General features: G+C 45.4%; 1 protein-coding gene across 1 annotated transcript; it reads right to left on the bottom strand.

Annotated features, from left to right (window-relative positions):
- Positions 1-17,280: 17,280 nt before the first annotated feature.
- Positions 17,281-19,644, bottom strand: KLF17 (KLF transcription factor 17). Its single transcript, XM_069589216.1, has 2 exons — positions 18,786-19,644; positions 17,281-18,463 (listed from the first exon to the last, which is right to left on the bottom strand). The coding sequence occupies exons 1-2, from the start codon at positions 19,633-19,635 to the stop codon at positions 18,216-18,218; spliced, it is 1,098 nt and encodes a 365-aa protein (XP_069445317.1). The 5' UTR covers positions 19,636-19,644; the 3' UTR covers positions 17,281-18,215.
- Positions 19,645-19,736: the final 92 nt, after the last annotated feature.

Genomic DNA, 19,736 nt, shown 5'->3' with positions numbered 1-19,736 from the left:
CCATGAAGCCCATATAACGCCACAATCCTCATCATCATTGTCATATCCTAGAATTCTGTATGTTGCCAGTTCTCATTTGATCCAAGGACAACGTGTGGAAATGCAGAAGTGGAATCCCAAGATTCAGAGGTGTCCATTGCAGAAGAGGCCTGACATTTTGAGGCCCTACATCTGCACCTATAACTGTGGGAAAGCGTATGCCAAATCTTCCCACCTGCGAATCCATGAGCGTGTGCACACAGGTGAGTAAAGACTGAAGCACGGGGGTGTCGGGAAAACAACTACAGGCCTCTGCCTTTACAAAACGGTGGGATCTTTTGAGATCATTGCCATCTCCCTCTAAGTCTGGGACCCAGAGGACTCTAGAAAAGGTCAGCCAGTCTGCAAGGGTATAAAAAGCAGTCCTAAGAACAGACCCTAGTTCTGCTCCAGAGGCAACCTGGCTGCAGCGCTTTGTGATGTTGACTGCCTGGGATGATGGAAGAAGTGGAGGGCTTTGTGTGAGCTCTTAGGATGGTCCTGACCCTACCTCTTCTGGGACTGTCTCTTCATGGACTCCCATAGTCCCAACAGATGACCGCCACGCAACCTTCTCTACCCACCACTACCCTCCTGCTTTCCCTCCTACTTTTCTTTTCCTCGTCCTCTTCCTCCTTCAGCCCTCTAGCCTATCCTGCCCTCCTCCTCTTCCTTTCCTGTACACATCGTCCAGTCCTGTCTTCTGTCTCTCTCTGTCCCACTGCAACATGCCCAGCGTTTTTCTTCTCCATTCTTTCCCAACTTCCCTGTCCCATGCTACCTGAATCATGACAAGTCTCCCTTTTTTTCTTGGTTCCAGGAGAGAAGCCCTATAAATGTAACGCGAATGGATGCACATGGGCATTCTCCCGTTCAGATGAGCTCCTCAGACACAAGAAAAGGCACACCAGAGAGCGGCCCTACCTGTGTACTATATGCAACAAAGACTTTGCCCGATCCGATCACTTAAAGCAGCATCAGAGAGTCCACAGATGAATTTCTCCCATGATGACAAACCCAGCAGCCTTTGAGGAAATGTCTTGAACTGAAAGAGTCTCCCTGCTAAGACTTTGCTTGGCAAATAGCACCATGCCAGCATATAGTAGATGCTTAATATTAGTTGTAAAGTTTTCATTAATTTTTTTCTGAAACATAAAGAATACGTGTATGCATTTCAGTAGAATTAGAAGCACTCTGCAGTGAATTTCCTGTACATAGTGAATGTTTTCATCAGCGTGCTATGAATCCTTGTAGATCACTATCTGTGTATTTACTTCTATTTCTACATGGAAAAATGTTTATATGTAGAGAATTGTATTCATAGTTCAAATGTGTAAAGAATGTAGCATTTTATCTCTGAGCTCATATTTTTTTTGAAAGTCCATTTCTATGGAGTTAAGAGGAGGGGGACACTTGGTCACTTCAGTGTCAAGCGGTCTCAGATTAAATGAAGCTCATTTGGATGAATTTAATCTATTAAAAAAATGGAACCTCCTCAACAGTTGTCTCAACTGTTTTTCTCTTAGGCAAAGCGTTTTCATTTTCCCCTCTGCCTTCCCCAAATGCTGTCAGGACACAGCGGTGGTGGTGTTGGTGTCAAGAGCTGGCTGCCAGGGAAAGGATGTTTCCTTTCTGAATGTGGTCCAGTGGTTAAGAATTTGCCTTGCAGTGCTGGGACAGCAGTTCAACCCATGGTCTGGGAAGATCCTACATTCCACGAGGCAACTAAACTCACATGCCACAACTAGAGAGTCTATATGAAGCAGCCAAAGATCCCACGTGACGAAATGAAGATTCCATGTGCTACGACTGAGATCCCGTGCAGCCAAAGAAATATTTTTTAAAAAAGCAAAGTCGGTAAACAGAAGGACTTACTGTATAGCACAGGGAAGTATATTCAATACCTTGTAATAACCTAAAATGGGAAATAATCTGAAAAGGAATACATACAGATACACATATAGATATCCGACTCATTTTGCTGTACACCAGAAATGAACACATTGTAAGTCAACTTCAATTTTTAAAAAAGGGTCAAGAAGTGCAGTTCTCCCCCACATCCCTGTTGAACCTTGATCTTGGCCTAGGGCTTCGATCCCTTGCGGTGACAGAGGGATCTTAGCATGGCCCATAATCTTGTTGATTTGTTTTTTTTTTAACGTCAGGAGGTCCACGTAAGAGTGGCAGTACTCTTCATCTCCCGGCTCCACAGGAGCCCCCGCGTCAGGTGACCCATGGCCAGCCCTTGGTCTGGGTTTCCCTGGCCTAGATCAATCTCCTTTGAGCCGGCCAGCGAAGAATCAAGTTCAGGGAACTTTCTGAGGAGGCCTTAGCCCAGGTTGCCCAGGAGAGGGCGCCAGGTCATTACTCTAACACCTGCTCTCTCCATCAATCTTCGCTATTTTGGCAGTGGCGGCTTTTTCCACATCTAGGAATGTGTCAGTTAAGACTTGAACTGTGTCTTGGACCAACTGCCCAGGGCCAACTCAAGCAGCATCTACAAACCTAGAAATCTGAATCTGGCTAAGTCTTACCACCTACTGTCCTCAATCCCTATTGTTGGTTCCCTTAGGACCACAGGGATGGCGGCAAGGAGGCTCTAGCCTCTGCAAGCGTAGTCCAGAGGAGGAACTTGTCACGGGTGGATCAAACCTAAGGGAGCCAAATAGCAACTCGTAGAAGAAGGAGGTCTCAGATGGTTGGGCCCTCTCCTCTTCATCTTCCTCATGCTTCCCAGCCAAAGCAAACACTGTCAGGGCACTCTGAAAGAAGGGTCTGTAGTAATGCACCCCAAAACAGACTCTCCACCACAGTTTATTTGTTTTGGCTGCGAGGCATGAGGGGTTTTAATCCCCCCACCAGGGATCACACCCATACTCTCTATGGTGGAAGCGAGGAACCCTAACCACTGGACAATCAGGGAAATCCCTCCAGCACAAAGCTTAACAAGGTGATATCTGCCATGGTGATGGCAGTCTAACCAAGTCTCCAGGTCTCTTTGAGCTGCTGAAGAAAGTGACCCTGGAGGAGTCTATACTCTTTGACAGAAACCATGAATCTCAATTTTTGTGTTTTGACAACCCACTCGGGTATTCTTGGCTGGAAAATTCCATGGACAGAGGAGCCTGGTGGTCCATGCGGTGGCAAGAGGTGGACATGACAGCACACGCCTGCACAAACTAGCACTATGTGAGAATCGATAACACACTGGGTTGCAAGGCTTATCTTGGCACCAGGGACCTGCTCAGATTCAACAACAGTTATTGCACAGTGGGAGGTGTCTCTGACAGTTGTTGGTCCCAGAACCATGAGCAGTGGCCAGGGAGCTGCTTCCCTAGCTTTCCCAGAGCCCCTCTGTTGGATTGCTCATTTGACCCACAGGGAAACTCAGCCAAGGAGTTCAAGACCAACAGTTCCTCTCAGAACTCAAAGTTGCCACATCTCATTCACTAGTGCTCCCAAGGTCCACTGGCAGAGCTATGGAAGTGCCCATGGAACCCCCAGGCTTTTCATTCTTCCGGAAAGGCTTAGGGCTCAATGGAGCACCCTGCCGGCTGCATGAATTTGTTGAGTTGCCAGGTGCCAAGATGCTTAATTAAGACAACAAGTCAAACTGCGGGTAAAAGTCAAATATCTACTCACTTCCTGTGACACTGCAAGAAAGAGGTGAAACAAAGAGGTGCTGGCTCCCTGATGCTCCATTTTCCAAAATGGAAAAGGTTTTCACCCACTGGAATGTGGGGAAAGCATTCTGGCATATGCAACATTTGGCCTGAACTTTTTGTGGCTACAGCAGCCTGGCTTTTGGCCAAACATCCATTGTACATCTGCTTTAAGTCTAGAAGAGCAGCATGCATTGTCTAGAAGTGAAAAGAATGTCTTGAGAATAGGGATCAATGCCACCCTTCCCATGACACCAATGCTAGTACTCACTGGAAGATTCCCTTCTCAGGTGCCAAGGCCACACTGACTTACCGCATGCTAGTTTCTTTTGAGACCTTGAAGGAATATACTCATGTTGCGTTTGATGTATATTCTTGTTCTGAGAAGATATAAAGCTGTGCTGAATGGCACCCACCTGTCTCCAGGGCACTTTCTTTCTTGGTGGAGACTACACCCCCAGGCTAGTACTCAGTATGGCTAGAATCACACTCTCTTCTATTCCTTATTATAGACTGTTTATTGATTATTTGGGTCGACACTCTCTCAGAACAGCACCAGTCAAGGGTCAGATAATGCAGGCCGACTGGAATGATCTCACTGCCAAAGGTGCACAAACAAACACTTCCTGTCTTTTCATGCACTTGGGGAGTCTGGGGAGGAAGGGCTAAGACTAGAAAAGTACTGGGTGAAGAAGGATGCCTCACCAGGGCTCCGGTAAGAAGGCCTCTGGATGGAGGTGAGCAGGCAAGAAATACAACCATGCACCAGCTTGTCTGCTCCCAGGGACCCCGGGTCCTTCATCTCCCTTCAGAAACTGCAGAGCCCTACTGTGTACCATGTGTGGTGTGGGGAGGGCAGCTTCCCCCAGGAGACCAGCCAGGCACAGTCTTAAGGTCAGCCCTGAAAAAAAATCACACATAGGGTTTGGACTGGAACTAGAATCCTCACCCAATTTAAGAACTGGAATATTACTGACACTTTTGTATCTACTCATGTGCTTCTCCCATCCAACTCTCTATCATCTAGGATTAACTACTACTCTGAATTTTGTATATATAAATTCCCTTGATTTTCCTTATATCGGTTTATCACAAATGTATGTATTTTAAAAATGTATAGCTTTTCGAAGCATTTCCCTGGCTGTCCAGTGGTTAAGACTCAGTGCCTCCACTGCAGGGGCCATGAATTCCATCTTTGATCAGGGAGCTAAGATTCTGAATGCCAAGAGGAAAGGCCCTGCCTCCCTCCAAAATCTTCAGTAACAACTGCCAAGGAAAATTATCAACTCAATGGGGTGGGAAGGAGACCAGAGAGATACGAGAGTGCGTTAGGATCTTATGTCAGTTGCAACCACCACAAAGAGAAAAGATAATACAGCCATCCCTCATTATCCAAGTTTAACCTGCTGGACAATGAATTCTAGACATTAACCTAAATATGAAAAATAGTAACACACTCCCACCCCATTAAATATCTCAGCTACTTTCCTCACATTTCACTAAAACATTCATATAATAACCCACTAAGAATTTCATATTATATGAAGCATTAAAACCAATTCCATATATTTCTAATGTAATAAACTCATTAGTAGACACAGTTGCATGCAGTAGGCAATGATACAGTACAGTTTGGGATACTAATTGCATTTTCCTTTCACACCACAAAAAACATGCTCTGTGACTACACCGTTCTGAGTCCAGTCAGGAGACAGTAAACAGTGATTTACACAAGAGAAGTTTGATACACAGAATGAATAAACTGTAATAAAAGAGAAACTCTAAGATATAAGGGCACACTATATGGGACTCTGAGACTGAAAAAGAAGAAGCTTTCAGTTCAGTTCAGTCGCTCAGTCGCGTCTGACTCTTTGTGACCCCATGGACTGTAGCACACCAGGCCTCCCTGTCCATCATCAACTCCCAGAGTTTACTCAAAGTCAAGTCCATTGAGTCAGTGATGCCATCCAGCCATCTCATCCTCTGTTGTCCCCTTCTCCTCCAGCTTTCAATTTTTCCCAGCATCAGGGTCTTTTCAAATGAATCAGCTCTTTGCATCAGGTGGCCAAAGTATTGGAGTTTCAGCTTCAACATCAGTCCTTCCAATGAACATTCAGGACTGATCTCCTTTAGGATGGACTGGTTGGATCTCCTTGCAGTCCAAGGGACTCTCAAGAGTCTTCTCCAACACTACGGTTCAAAACCATCAATTCTTTGGCACTCAGCTTTCTTTATAGTCCAATTCTCACATCCATACATGACTACTGGAAAAACCATAGCTTTGACTAGACGGACCTTTGTTGGCAAAGTAATGTCTCTGGTTTTTAATATGCTGTCTAAGTTGATCATTACTTTCCTTCCAAGGACCAAGCGTCTTTTAATTTCATGGCTGCAGTCACCATCTGCAGTGATTTTGGAGCCCCAAAAAATAAGGTCTGTCACTGTTTCCATTGTTTCTCCATCTATTTACCATGAAGTGATGGGACTAGATGCCATGATCTTGGTTTTCTGAATGTTGAGCTTTAAACCAACTTTTTCACTCTCCTCTTTCACTTTCATCAAGAGGCTTTTTAGTTCTTCTTTACTTTCTGCCACGAGGGTGGTGTCAACTGCATATCTGAGGTTATTGCTATTTCTCCCAGCAATCTTGATTCCAGCTTGTGCTTCTTCCAGCCCAGTGTTTCTCATGATGTACACTGCATAGAAGTTAAATAAGCAGGGTGACAATACACAGCCTTGACGTACTCCTTTTCCTATTTGGAACCAGTCTATTCTTCCATGTCCACTTCTAACTGTTTCTTAGGACAAGCTTAAGAGTAAGGATAAGCTTGGCAGATGAGCCCTCTCTCTGAGGTCGGGGTTCGGATCTCACTGAAGAAGGTATATTTGCAGAAGGTGGATGGCAGATAAGTTTGCAGGTTTGTGGTCTTTGCAGAAGCAGAGCTGGTCCACCGTCACTGGTCAGGCAGGAAGGAACCCAGCAGGATGCAGGCGAGCTGCAGAAAGGGGCTGGGAGCCTGAGAGGGAATAGAGGTGCTCGTGTGGTCTGAGGCACAGAATATACAGTGTCCACGGTGGGAGGGCTGTGGTGTTGGGGGAGTCAGAGGAGACAACCCTGGGAGTTAGCAGAGGGCCTGAGGGTGTTCTGGTGACACAGTGGTTAAGAATCTGCCTGCCAGTGCTGGGGACACACATGTGATCCTGGGCCCGGGAAGATTCCACCCGCTGCGGGCTAACTAAGCTTGTGTGCCACAAGTTCTGAGCCTGTGCTCAGAAGCCTGTGCTCCTCAGCAAGAGAAGTCACTGCAGGGAAAAGCCCACACTGCGGCTACAGGTAGCCCCTGCTCAATGGGACTAGAGAAAGCCTGCTCAGCAACAAAGGCCCAGAGCAGCCAAAAATCAATCAGTAGAATTGTTTTATTAAAGACGGATTTTCCTGGCAATCCAGGCGTTAAGACTCTGGACTTCCAACGCAGGGGGCACGGGTTCAATTCCTGGTCAGGGAACTAAGATCCCACATGCTGTGCAGTATGGCCAAAATAAATAAGAAAGAAAAGAAACTGTTCTGGGATAGCTGCTTAACCTACTAGCAAAAGTTGATATTAGATCTATAGCTGATTCCATAAATAAAACTAATCTCAAATGGATCAAGAATCTAAAAGCAAAATATTCAAGATACAATTACTAGGAAAAAAAATAGGTGAATTCCTCTATAACCAGAATTTAGACAAAGGGTTTTAACTATGACTCAAATCCAGATGCGATAAAAGTAGGTGAGGAAAATTGATTGCATGAAAATAAAAATCTTTTACATGGCCATAAATATATAAATAGACGGTAGATAAAATAAAAAATCAACTCAAACTCTAAAAATGAGGGGAAAATACATCAAAACCAAGAAGAAAAAATGGACAAAATCATGAACAGATAATTCACATCAAAGAATAATAGACCATAAATGTGTTAGTCAGTCAGTCATATCTGACTCTTTGCGACCCCATGGACTATAGCCCGCCAGGCACCTCTGCCCATGGGATTCTCCAGGCAAGAATACTGGAGTAAGTTGCCATTCCCTTCTCCAGGGGATCTTCCAGATGCAGGGATAGAACTTAGGTCTCCGGCTTTGCAGGCAGACTCTTTACCATCTGAGCCACCAGGGAAGCCAGTGAGGGTAAAATAAAAGGGTTCAGTACTAAAGTAACTGAATGCTAAAATATATGAAATAACTATATGAAAAGAAATATAGTTGTCATTCATTATTTGAAAGTTAGAGTGGCAGATTTTATTTTCCTGGGCTCCAAAAATCACTGCAGATGGTTACTGTAGCCACAAAATTGGAAAACGCTTGCTCCTTGGCAGAAAAGTTACGACAAACAAAGATGGCTGCAAAGAATTGATGTTTTTGAACTGTGGTGCTGGAGAAATACTGTTGAGAGTCCCTTGGACAGCAAGGAGATCAAACCAGTTCATCCTAGAGGAGATCAGTCCTGGGTATTCTTTGGAAGGACTGATGCTGAAGCTGAAGCTCCAACACTTTGGCCACCTGATGAGAACTGACTCACTGGAAAAGACCATGAAGCTGGGAAAGATTGACAGCAGGAGAAGAGGGTGACGGAAGATGAGATGGTTGGATGGCATCACGGACCCAATGAACATGAGCTTGAGCCAACTCCAGGAGATAGTGAAGGGCAGGGAAGCCTGGTGTGCTGCAGTCCATAGGGTCGTCAAAAGTCAGACACAACTGAGCGACTGAACAACAAAGGGAGAAAAATAGTAAGCCTCAAAGAGATCTAACTAATTCCAAGTAAAATTCATGCTAGAAATAAAAGCTAACACCACACTTAAAAGAATAAAACAATCCAACAATCAACAGTGTAAATTCACAATTTTCTGACATCCAGAAAATAAATAATCAGCCATTCAAAGACTGAAAAAAAATTTGAGTATTACTGATCTTTGGGGCATACTCTTGCCTGGAAAATCCCATGGAAGGAGCAGGCTGGTGGGCTGCAGTCCATGGGGTCACACAGAGTCGGACGACTGAAGCGACTTAGCAGCAGCAGCAGATCTTTGGGGCAGTGCTTCCCACGTGGCATTAGTGCTAAGGAACCCATTTGTCAATACAGGAGACACTGGAGACGCTGGTTCGATCCTTGGGTTTGGAAGATCCCCTGGAGAAGGGCAGGGATCCCACTCCAATATTCTTGCCTGGAGAATCCTATGGACAGAGGAGCCTAGTGGGCTAAAGTCCAGAGGGTCACAGAGTTGGACATGACTAAAATGTCCGCCTTTGTTGGACTGCATGTCAGACTGTGTCTGTGTGTCAGAAGGAGAGGAGGGCTGACAAAAAACTGACAAAACGATGGCCAAATTTTTTCCAAATTTTATTAAGACAATAAAACTTTAAAGAAGCTTCAGTTCAGTTCAGTTCACTCAGTCGTGCCCAACTCTTTGCAACCCCATGAATCACAACACGCCAGGCCTCCCTGTCCATCACCATCTCCCGGAGTTCACTCAGACTCACGACCATCGAGTCCATGATGCCATCCAGCCATCTCATTCTCTGTCATCCCCTTCTCCTCCTGCTCCCAATCCCTCCCAACATCAGAGTCTTTACCAATGAGTCAACTCTTCGCATGAGGTGGCCAAAGTTTCAGCTTTAGCATCAGTCCTTCCAAAGAACACCCAGGACTGATTTCCCTTAGGATGGACTGGTTGCATCTCCTTGCAGTCCAAGGGACTCTCAAGAGTCTTCTCCAACATCACACTTCAAAAGCATCATTTCTTCGGCGCTCAGCCTTCTTCACAGTCCAACTCTCACATCCATACATGACCACTGGAAAACCTATAGCCTTGACTAGATGGACCTTTGTTGGCAAAATAATGTCTCTGCTTTTGAATATGCTATCTAGGTTGGTCATAACTTTCCTTCCAAGGAGTAAGCGTCTTTTAATTTCATGGCTGCAGTCACCATCTGCAGTGATTTTGGAGCCCCAAAAAATAAGTCTGACACTGTTTCTACTGTTTCCCCATCTATTTCCCATGAAATGATGGGACCAGATGCCATGATCTTCATTTTTTTAAATTAGTCTTTTAATTGTGTGTGTGTGTGTGTGTATATATATATATGATTTTTTGCACATATTAAATATCACAATAAAAATAAATGATTGTCATCCAGTTCTCTTTCTGTGTTACTTACAACACAAGCCAGAAATCTAGGTGTCATCTTGACTACTCCCTTACCAACCAAATTCAATTAATTTTACCAGGGTTAATTTTCTCTCCTAAATCTACTACCCTCTACCTCTATTTCGATAACCTGGTCAAATCCACTTTCCACTCTCACCTGGAGTACAAAAATCCCTCCCTCTTTTTTTGGTCAAACCATTTTTGAATGTGATTAACTGACTCAAATTGAAGAACATAGGGAAAACCGCTAGACCATTCAGGTATGACCTAAATCAAATCCCTTATGATTATACAGTGGAAGTGAGAAATAGATTTAAGGGCCTAGATCTGATAGATAGAGTGCCTGATGAACTATGGACGGAGGTTCATGACATTGTACAGGAGACAGGGATCAAGACCATCCCCATGGAAAAGAAATGCAAAAAAGCAAAATGGCTGTCTGGGGAAGCCTTACAAATAGCTGTGAAAAGAAGAGAAGTGAAAAGCAAAGGAGAAAAGGAATGGTATAAGCATCTGAATGCAGAGTTCCAAAGAATAGCAAGAAGAGATAAGAAAGCCTTCTTCAGCCATCAATGCAAAGAAATAGAGGAAAACAACAGAATGGGAAAGACTAGAGATCTCTTCAAGAAAATTAGAGATACCAAGGGAATATTTCATGCAAAGATGGGCTCGATAAAGGACAGAAATGATATGGACCTAACAGAAGCAGAAGATATTAAGAAGAGGTGACAAGAATACACAGAAGAACTGTACAAAAAAGATCTTCACAACCCAGATAATCATGATGTTGTGATCACTAATATAGAGCCAGACATCTTGGAATGTGAAGTCAAGTGGGCCTTGGAAAGCATCACTATGAACAAAGCTAGTGGAGGTGATGAAATTCCAGTGGAGCTATTTCAAATCCTGAAAGATGATGCTGTGAAAGTGTTGCACTTATTATGCCAGCAAATTTAGAAAACTCAGCAGTGGCCACAGGACTGGAAAAGGTCAGTTTTCATTTCAATCCCAAAGAAAGGCAACGCCAAAGAATGCTCAAACTACTGCACAATTGCACTCATCTCACATGCTAGTAAAGTAATGCTCAAAATTCTCCAAGCCAGGCTTCAGCAATACGTGAACCGTGAACTCCCTGATGTTCAAGCTGGTTATAGGAAAGTCAGAGGAACCAGAGATCAAATTGCCAACATCCGCTGGATCATGGAAAAAGCAAGAGAGTTCCAGAAAAACATCTATTTCTGCTTTATTGACTATGCCAAAGCCTTTGACTGTGGGGATCACAATAAACTGTGGAAAATTCTGAAAGAGATGGGAGTACCAGACCACCTGACCTGCCCCTTGAGAAATCTGTATGCAGACAGGAAGCAACAGTTAGAACTGGACATGGAACAACAGACTGGTTCCAAACAGGAAAAGGAGTACATCAAGGCTGTATATTGTCACCCTGCTTATTTAACTTATATGCAGAGTACATCATGAGAAACGCTGGACTGGAAGAAGCACAAGCTGGAACCAAGATTGCCAGAAGAAATATCAATAACCTCAGATAGGCAGATGACACCACCCTTATGGCAGAAAGTGACGAGGAGCTAGAGCTTCTTGATGAAAGTGAAAGACGAGAGCGAAAAAGTTGGCTTAAAGCTCAACATTGAGAAAACGAAGATCATGGCATCTGGTCCCATCACTTCATGGGAAATAGATGGGGAAACAGTGGAAACATTGTCAGACTTTATTTTGGGGGGCTCCAAAATCACTGCAGATGGTGACTGCAGCCATGAAATTAAAAGACGCTTACTCCTTGGAAGGAAAGTTATGACCAACCTAGATAGCATATTCAAAAGCAGAGACATTACTTTGCCGACTAAGGTCCATCTAGTCAAGGCTATGGTTTTTCCAGTGGTCATGTATGGATGTGAGAGTTGGACTGTGAAGAAGGCTGAGCACCGAAGAACTGACGCTTTTGAAGTGTGATGTTGGAGAAGACTCTTGAGAGTCCCTTGGACTGCAAGGAGATCCAACCAGTCCATTCTGAAGGAGATCAGCCCTGGGATTTCTTTGGAAGGAATGATGCTAAAGCTGAAGCTCAGTGCTTTGGCTACCTCATGAGAAGAGTTGACTCATTGGAAAAGACTCTGATGCTGGGACAGATTAGGGGCAGGAGGAGAAGGGGACGACTGAGGATGAGATGGCTGGATGGCATCACCAACTCAATGGACGTGAGTCTGAGTGAACTCCGGGAGACGGTGATGGACATGGAGGCCTGGCGTGCTGGGATTCATGGGGTCACAAAGAGTCGGACACGACTGAGCGACTGAACTGAACTGAACTGAACTCTCTTGAACTTGAATCTATTAATCTGGCCTCACTGCTATTTGAAGCAGAGATAACTAATTTGCCCAAGGGCTTCCCTGGTGGCTCAGATAGTAAAGTATCTGCCTGCAATAAGGGAGACCCACGTTTGATCCCTGAGTTGGGAAAATTCCCTAGAGAAGGGAACTGCAACCCACTCCAGTAGTCTTGCCTGGAGAATCCCATGGACAGAGGAGCCTGGCAGGCTACAGTCTATGGGGTCGCAAAGAGACGGACACACTGAGTCACACACACACACAGTTAGGGAATGGCAAAGGCAGGATTAAAACTTAGACTTACTCGAGAGCCCACAGTGTCTTATCCATTATCCTGTCTTGTGTTGAAACCAAGATAACATTGGGAGATGTGAAGGATAGATTTATTTCTTCTCCAGTCATCCTTTTACCTCCTTTATCTTCCTCAGTTCAGTTCAGTTCAGTCACTCAGTCGTGTCCAACTCTTTGCAACCCTATGAATCGCAGCACGCCAGGCCTCCCTGTCCATCACCAACTCCTGGAGTTCACTCAGACTCATGTCCATTGAGTTGGTGATGCCATCCAGCCATCTCTTCTGTCATCCCCTTCCCTTCTGCTGCCAATCCTTCCCTGCATCAGGGTCTTTTCCAATGAGTCAACTCTTCACAAGAGGTGGCCAAAGTATTGGAGTTTCAGCTTTAACATCAGTCCTTCCAATGAGCACCCAGGGCTGATCTCCTTCAGAATGGACTGGTTGGATCTCCTTGCAGTCCAAGGGACTCTCAAGAGTCTTCTCCAACACCACAGTTCAAAACCATCAGTTCTTTAGTGCTCAGCCTTCTTCACAGTCCAACTCTCACATCCATACATGACCACAGGAAAAACCATAGCCTTGACTAGATGGATCTTTATTGGCAAAGTAATGTCTCTGCTTTTTAATATGCTGTCTGGATTGGTCATAACTTTCCTTCTAAGGAGTAAGCGTCTTTTAATTTCATGGCTGCAGTCACCATCTGCAGTGATTTTGGAGCCCCCGAAAATAAAGTCTGACAATGTTTCCACTGTTTCCCCATCTATTTCCCATGAAGTGATGGGACCAGATGCCATGATCTTTGTTTTCTCAATGTTGAGCTTTAAGCCAATTTTTTCGCTCTCGTCTTTCACTTTCATCAAGAGGCTTTTTAGTTCCTCGTCACTTTCTGCCATAAGGGTGGTGTCATCTGCCTATCTGAGGTTGTTGATATTTCTTCTGGCAATCTTGATTCCAGCTTGTGCTTCATCCAGCCCAGTGTTTCTTATGATGTACTCTGCATATAAGTTAAATAAGCAGGGTGACAGTTTACAGCCTTGACGTACTCCTTTTCCTGTTTGGAACCAGTCTGTTGTTCCATGTCTAGTTCTAACTGTTGTCTCCTGACCTGCATATAGATTTCTCAAGAGGCATGTTACCTGGTCTGGTATTCCCATCTCTTTCAGAATTTTCCAGTTTATTGTGATCCACACAGTCAAAGGCTTTGGCATAGTCAATAAAGCAGGAATAGATGTTTTTCTGGAACTCTCTTGCTTTTTCCATGATCCAGTGGATGTTGGCAATTTGATCTCTGGTTCCTCTGCCTTTTCTAAATCCAGCTTGAACATCTGGAAGTTCACGTATTGTTGAAGCCTGGCTTGGAGAATTTTGAGCATTACTTTACTAGCATGTGAGATGAGTGCAATTGTGTGGTAGTTTAAGCATTCTTTGGTGTTGCCTTTCTTTGGGATTGGAATGAAAACTGACCTTTTCCAGTCCTGTGGCCACTGCTGAGTTTTCTAAATTTGCTGGCATAATGAGTGCAGCACTTTCACAGCATCATCTTTCAGGATTTGAAATAGCTCCACTGGAATTCCATCACCTCCACTAGCTTTGTTCATAGTGATGCTTTCTAAGGCCCACTTGACTTCACATTCCAGGATATCTAGCTCTAGGTAAGTGATCACACCATTGTGATCATCTGGGTCATGAAGATCTTTTTTGTACAGTTCTTCTGTGTATTCTTGCCACCTCTTCTTAATATCTTCTGCTTCTGTTAGGTGCATACAATTTCTGTCCTTTATCGAGCCCATCCTTGCATGAAATATTCCCTTGGTATCTCTAATTTTCTTGAAGAGATCTAGTCTTTCCCATTCTATTGTTTTCCTCTATTTCTTTGCATTGATGGCTGAAGAAGGCTTTCTTATCTCTTCTTGCTATTCTTTGGAACTCTGCATTCAGATGCTTATATCATTCCTTTTCTCCTTTGCTTTTCACTTCTCTTCTTTTCACAGCTATTTGTAAGGCCTCCCCAGACAGCCATTTTGCTTTTTTGCATTTCTTTTCCATGGGGATGGTCTTGATCCCTGTCTCCTGTACAATGTCATGAACCTCCGTCCATAGTTCATCAGGCACTCTATCTTTCAGATCTAGTCCCTTAAATATATTTCTCACTTCTGCTGTATAATCATAAGGGATTTGATTTAGGTCATACCTGAATGGTCTAGCGGTTTTCCCTACTTTCTTCAATTTAAGTCTGAATTTGGCAATAAGGAGTTCATGATCTGAGCCACAGTCAGCTCCCAGTCTTGTTTTTGCTGTCTGTATAGAGCTTCTCCATGTCTGGCTGCAAAGGATATAATCAATCTGATATCAGTGTTGACCATTTCGGTGATGTCCATGTGTAGAGTCTTCTCTTGTGTTGTTGGAAGAGGGTGTTTGCTATGACCAGTGTGTTATCTTGATAAAACTCTATTAGTCTTTGCCCTGCTTCATTCCACATTCCAAGGCCAAATTTGCCTGTTACTCCAGGTGTTTCTTGACTTCCTACTTTTGCATTCCAGTCCCCTATAATGAAAAGGACATCTTTTTGGGGTGTTAGTTCTAAAAGGTCTTGTAGGTCTTCATAGAACTGTTCAACTTCAGCTTCTTCAGCCTTACTGGTTGGGGCATAGGCTTGGATTACCATGATATTGAATGGTTTGCCTTCCAAAAGAACAGATACCATTCTGTCATTTTTGAAATTGCATCCAAGTACTGCATTTCAGACTCTTCTGTTGACCATGATGGCTACTACATTTCTTCTAAGGGATTCCTGCCCACAGTGGTAGATATAATGGTCATCTGAGTTAAATTCACCCATTCCAGTCCATTTTAGTTCACTGATTCCTAGAATGTCGACCTTCACTCTCGCCATCTCCCATTTGACCACTTCCAATTTGCCTTGATTCATGGACCTAACATTCCAGGTTCCTATACAATATTGTTCTTTAGAGCATCAGACCTTGCTTCTATCACCAGCCCCATCCACAACTGGGTATTGTTTTTGCTTTGGCTCCATCCCTTCATTCTTTCTGGAGTTATTTCTCCAGTGATCTCCAGTAGCATATTGGGTACCTACCTACCTGGGGAGTTCTTCTTTCAGCATCTTATCATGTTGTCTTTTGATACTGTTCATGGGGTTCTCAAGGCAAGAATACTTTGGCCTAGTATAGTCACCTTCAGATACTTGTCCTCACAGCATGCTGTATATTTCCTACATCCCTCTTCTACAAGGTTGTGACCTCCTGGGGTGGAAGCCTATTTTTCCCACCATTGCAGTATACATAGCGCACTCTTGCCCACTCTGGTTCCTATCTGCTCCCGTTCCTCAGTGAATTTGATGGGTCACCAACAGATCTCTCTTGCACCCCAACAGCAACCTGTTCTGCTGACCTTACCAGAAGGGATGCCAAGAGACCAGCTCTGGCCCACTAAGCCTGGGATGCTCCACTCCATGGAAGGGACTCAGTGCTCAGGTAGAAACCAAAGGGACTTCGGATACCTAAGACTCCTGTCCCTGGGGCCAGAAATTGGTCACAGAAGATTACCCTCTGCCCCAATTTTTAAAAATCAGATCCATTTACCCTGGCTCACAATTGGGGTGAAAGCCACCAGGATGCCAGGCCCAGGTATAAGGGAGTCACTTAGGAAACAGACCAAGGTGTCCTGCAGGACAGGGTCAGGGTGGAAGGGAGAGAGGCAGGCACAACCAAGGCCACGAGAATGCCCCCAGATGCCCAGAAGTCTGAGTCCACAGAGGTTTGACTCTTCTCCTTGGCAGCATGGAGCACTTTCAGAACTTTTGTCCATGATCTTTCTGCCTTCCAGCAAGGCACTGTCATTCTCTGAGTCCTTACTGTCCAGCACAGAGCATGATCAAAGGCAGACATCCAGGAAATGGGAGACCCAACTAGCCCCCATAAACCCTTTAGGTCTGACTCAGGCACCTCTTTGAGAAGTCTTTCTTCCTTGACTCATCCTTTCGTTTTCTCTGAGCCCCTCACTCTGAGTTGTTCCTCACAGCTGTGGTGCTGTCTGTATTGTGGGTTCTTTCAAGAACATGTGCTGAATGAAAGGAAGCTTGCAGGTTGACTTTCCTCAGAGCAGATTACCAGATCCAGCTTCCCTCTGCTTGGAATTCTCTCCTTTCATCTGATGGGTTTCTTTCAACACTAAGGGGTTACTAGATGTTATATACCCTTCCTTACTGAGCTCAGAGGTCACCTCTTCCAGAAAGTCTTTGACCTTCCCCCTTCAGGTATTCCTCCTCTCCATGGCCATTGCACCAAGGTGGACCTCTCAGCCTCTAGACCAAGATGGTCTCTGGGCCACAGGAACCAGACCTGACTCATTTCACTGTGGCCAGCTCCTGGCGGTGCTGAGCTAGGAGACACCTGTAGAAGATATCACCTCTAAGGTAAGAGATCCACCTCTGAAGTGGGCAGCTCCTGATTGGGATCCCAGCTCTGCTACTTGAGGACTTAGGCCAGTTCCTATTAGTTTGCTGGTCAGTAAAACAGTAAGGCTGAGGTCCAGAAATGCGGTTCTGAACTAACTGTGGTTGAGTCATTATGCCCTTAACCCCAGGGGAGGGACAGGGCAGAACAGGCCCTATGATAGCTGATTTAGGAGTCCAGGTACCTGGGCTTGGTGGGGAGCAGAGGGGAAATTACAGTGGGGTTCATCCTTCTCTGTCCCAGTCTAACGTCCTCCACCCACAAGTCACCTAGAAAACAGAGCGTGGAACATGAACTAAGCATCAGTGTTTTATTTGGGTGACAAAAACCCAGGGCATTGAGGATGAGAAAAGGGGCACAAGGTAAGGAGGAATGGGAGGCGACAGCACAGTCTGCTCCATGACAAGCCTGGAAGAGGCGCAGAAGCTGTGTGCACTGGCTGCCGGTGAGGCCTCCCCATGGGAGAAATGGCCTCCCCACGGGAGAAATCCTGCACCAGTTCAGGCAAGGGAGGGAAGAAGAGGCAATTTATCTGCCTGGATTTCTCCCAGCTCCCAACAGTCAAACACTATGCCTGGAGCATTAACTCTTTCACACTCCTGGGTTGCTAGTGGCTACTTGAGATATCAGATCCCATGTCCTGCGGGGAGCATTTCATCCAAGTCTGGAAATGATGGGAGGAGACAAACTGGATATGTGGCTAGTGAGTGCCAGAGAGCATTTGATATTGTACATAAGACGTGTTCACAACAGTCCAATACTGTTTTTCTCACTTATCAGAAGAGGAAACCTGGCACAATGGTCAAAAACCTTTCCCAAGGTCACATGGCTAGTAAGTGGTAAATTCAGGATTTGAACATACTCTGGCTCTGGAAACTGTCAAAGACCAAAATAAGGAACTTGGATTTTGGGTAGCAGGCAAAGGAGAGTCGCTAAAGGTTTCAAGCTGGGAGTGACATAAGATAAAGAGCTTTTGAATAAAGCTCCAATTCTTTACTTTGCTCCATCTTCCCATGTAGCTGAACTTGGCACAAGTAGGTGGCCCCAGAGATGTGAGGGCATCCAGCAGTTTCTGAGGAGCCCTGACTGGGTCCAGAGCTCATATGGGCTTCACCATTGCCTCATAATCTTAGTGTCTTCATCAAAGCCTACACCCACCAAAGAGACTAGCTGGTCAGAGGCACGCATGATCTGGGTGGAGAAGCCAAAATGAGGGGATGAGCAGATTGACCTAAAGACCAGGAGTAGGAGGAAGACCAGCCACACATCCACTGTCTGCCGGTGGGTCTGGAGATCTTGGAGTCCTCATATGAGTCCTTTGGTGTTGCCTGAGATGGTCAGATCTCATGAACTGTCGGCCGCACTGGTCACATTTATGTGGTCGATGTTTGGTGTGTATCCGAGTATGTCTTCCAAGTTCATCAGAACGGAAGAAGGACCAAGTACAGGCTTCCCACGTGCATTTATAGGGCCGTTCACCTGGGGAATGACAAGGGAGAGAAGGGATTTAGAGGAACAGGCTAGCAGGTCGGAGGAAAGGGGTCTGACTTGATAAAGCAGAGCTGTCTATGCTGAGGGATCAGAAGGAAAAATGTAGGAAGGCAGTGAGGAGATAGTGTAACAAGCAGTCTCCATCATCTCAGCACAGGCGTGCCAGACTGTGGGAAAGCAGGTCAGTGGGGCCAACAGAGCTTGATCCCAAGCTTTAAGGATGACAGGCTAATTCCAAACCAGGGGTCCCCCACAAATCTAAAACCCAGAGATTTCTCCACCCACCCTACATGTCTGATACTTCGTTTACCTGTGTGTTTGCGTTGGTGACTCACGAGGTGGGAGCGCTTAGTGTAAGCTTTTTCACAGTTCTCATAGTCGCAGCGGTAAGGCCTTGAAACTGGGGATCTCCGCCTAGGTGCCTTTTCCTGGGTCCTGGAGTACTGCTGCTCTGCTCTTTGTGGAGCAGGTATGGGCTGCTTAGGTAGGAAGGGGTCTTCTTGGGAGACTGGCTGGTTCACAAAAGAGCCCTGGGATTTAAAAGCCAGCAATACTGGAGATCCACCTGGGGACATCCCAAAGTTGTGGGGCTCTCTAGGAGGCAACATCTGAGCCACAGGAGGGAGCAGTGCTTGGGCCTCAGTGGAAGGCACGGTTGGATTTAATAATGCTTTAGGTGGTAAAGGGTCTCTGTTAGAAGCTACTGTTGGGAGGCCAGGATAAGACATTGTTCGCATTCTGATGTGGGACATCATTGGGATTCCACTGGGAGGTGAGGCTGGTGGCCCATTAAGGGGCATCCTTAGATTCCCACCAAAGGTCATGGCCATCCCTGGAATATTGAGCTCTCCTAGGGGCATCATCTGGGGTTCCTCGAAAATCACCATTCCTGGCTGTGAAGGAGACATTCCTTGAGTGAAAGTCATCTGGGAAGGGGTGAAAGTCAGTTGGGGGCAGTAGCTCACATGGTGGTCAGGCAGTGCCATACTGAACTGTGGCCCCATTTCACTGGCATTCTGCCTGGGTGCCTCAGCAGAAGCCAAGGGGATCCTCTGCAGCTCTGTGCACTGAGGGATGTGTTGAATGCCTAATGGACTATGGTTCCAAGAGGTGTGCATTCCACTGCTTCCGGGAGATGAAGACATGTTCAAGATGGACATTGACTTCTCAGCATCCTTGGAGAAAGAAAGTCAGGGGAGATTCACCATAGCTTAAACCACACTTCCACGTGTCCCCATTTCTAGACCTCCCCTTAATCCAA

The sequence above is a fragment of the Ovis canadensis genome, chromosome 1 (assembly GCF_042477335.2).
Source record: "Ovis canadensis isolate MfBH-ARS-UI-01 breed Bighorn chromosome 1, ARS-UI_OviCan_v2, whole genome shotgun sequence".
NCBI classification, from domain to species: domain Eukaryota; kingdom Metazoa; phylum Chordata; class Mammalia; order Artiodactyla; family Bovidae; genus Ovis; species Ovis canadensis.
The sequence above is the reverse complement of the archived record's forward strand: the minus strand, read 5'-3'. Positions and strand labels throughout refer to the sequence as shown.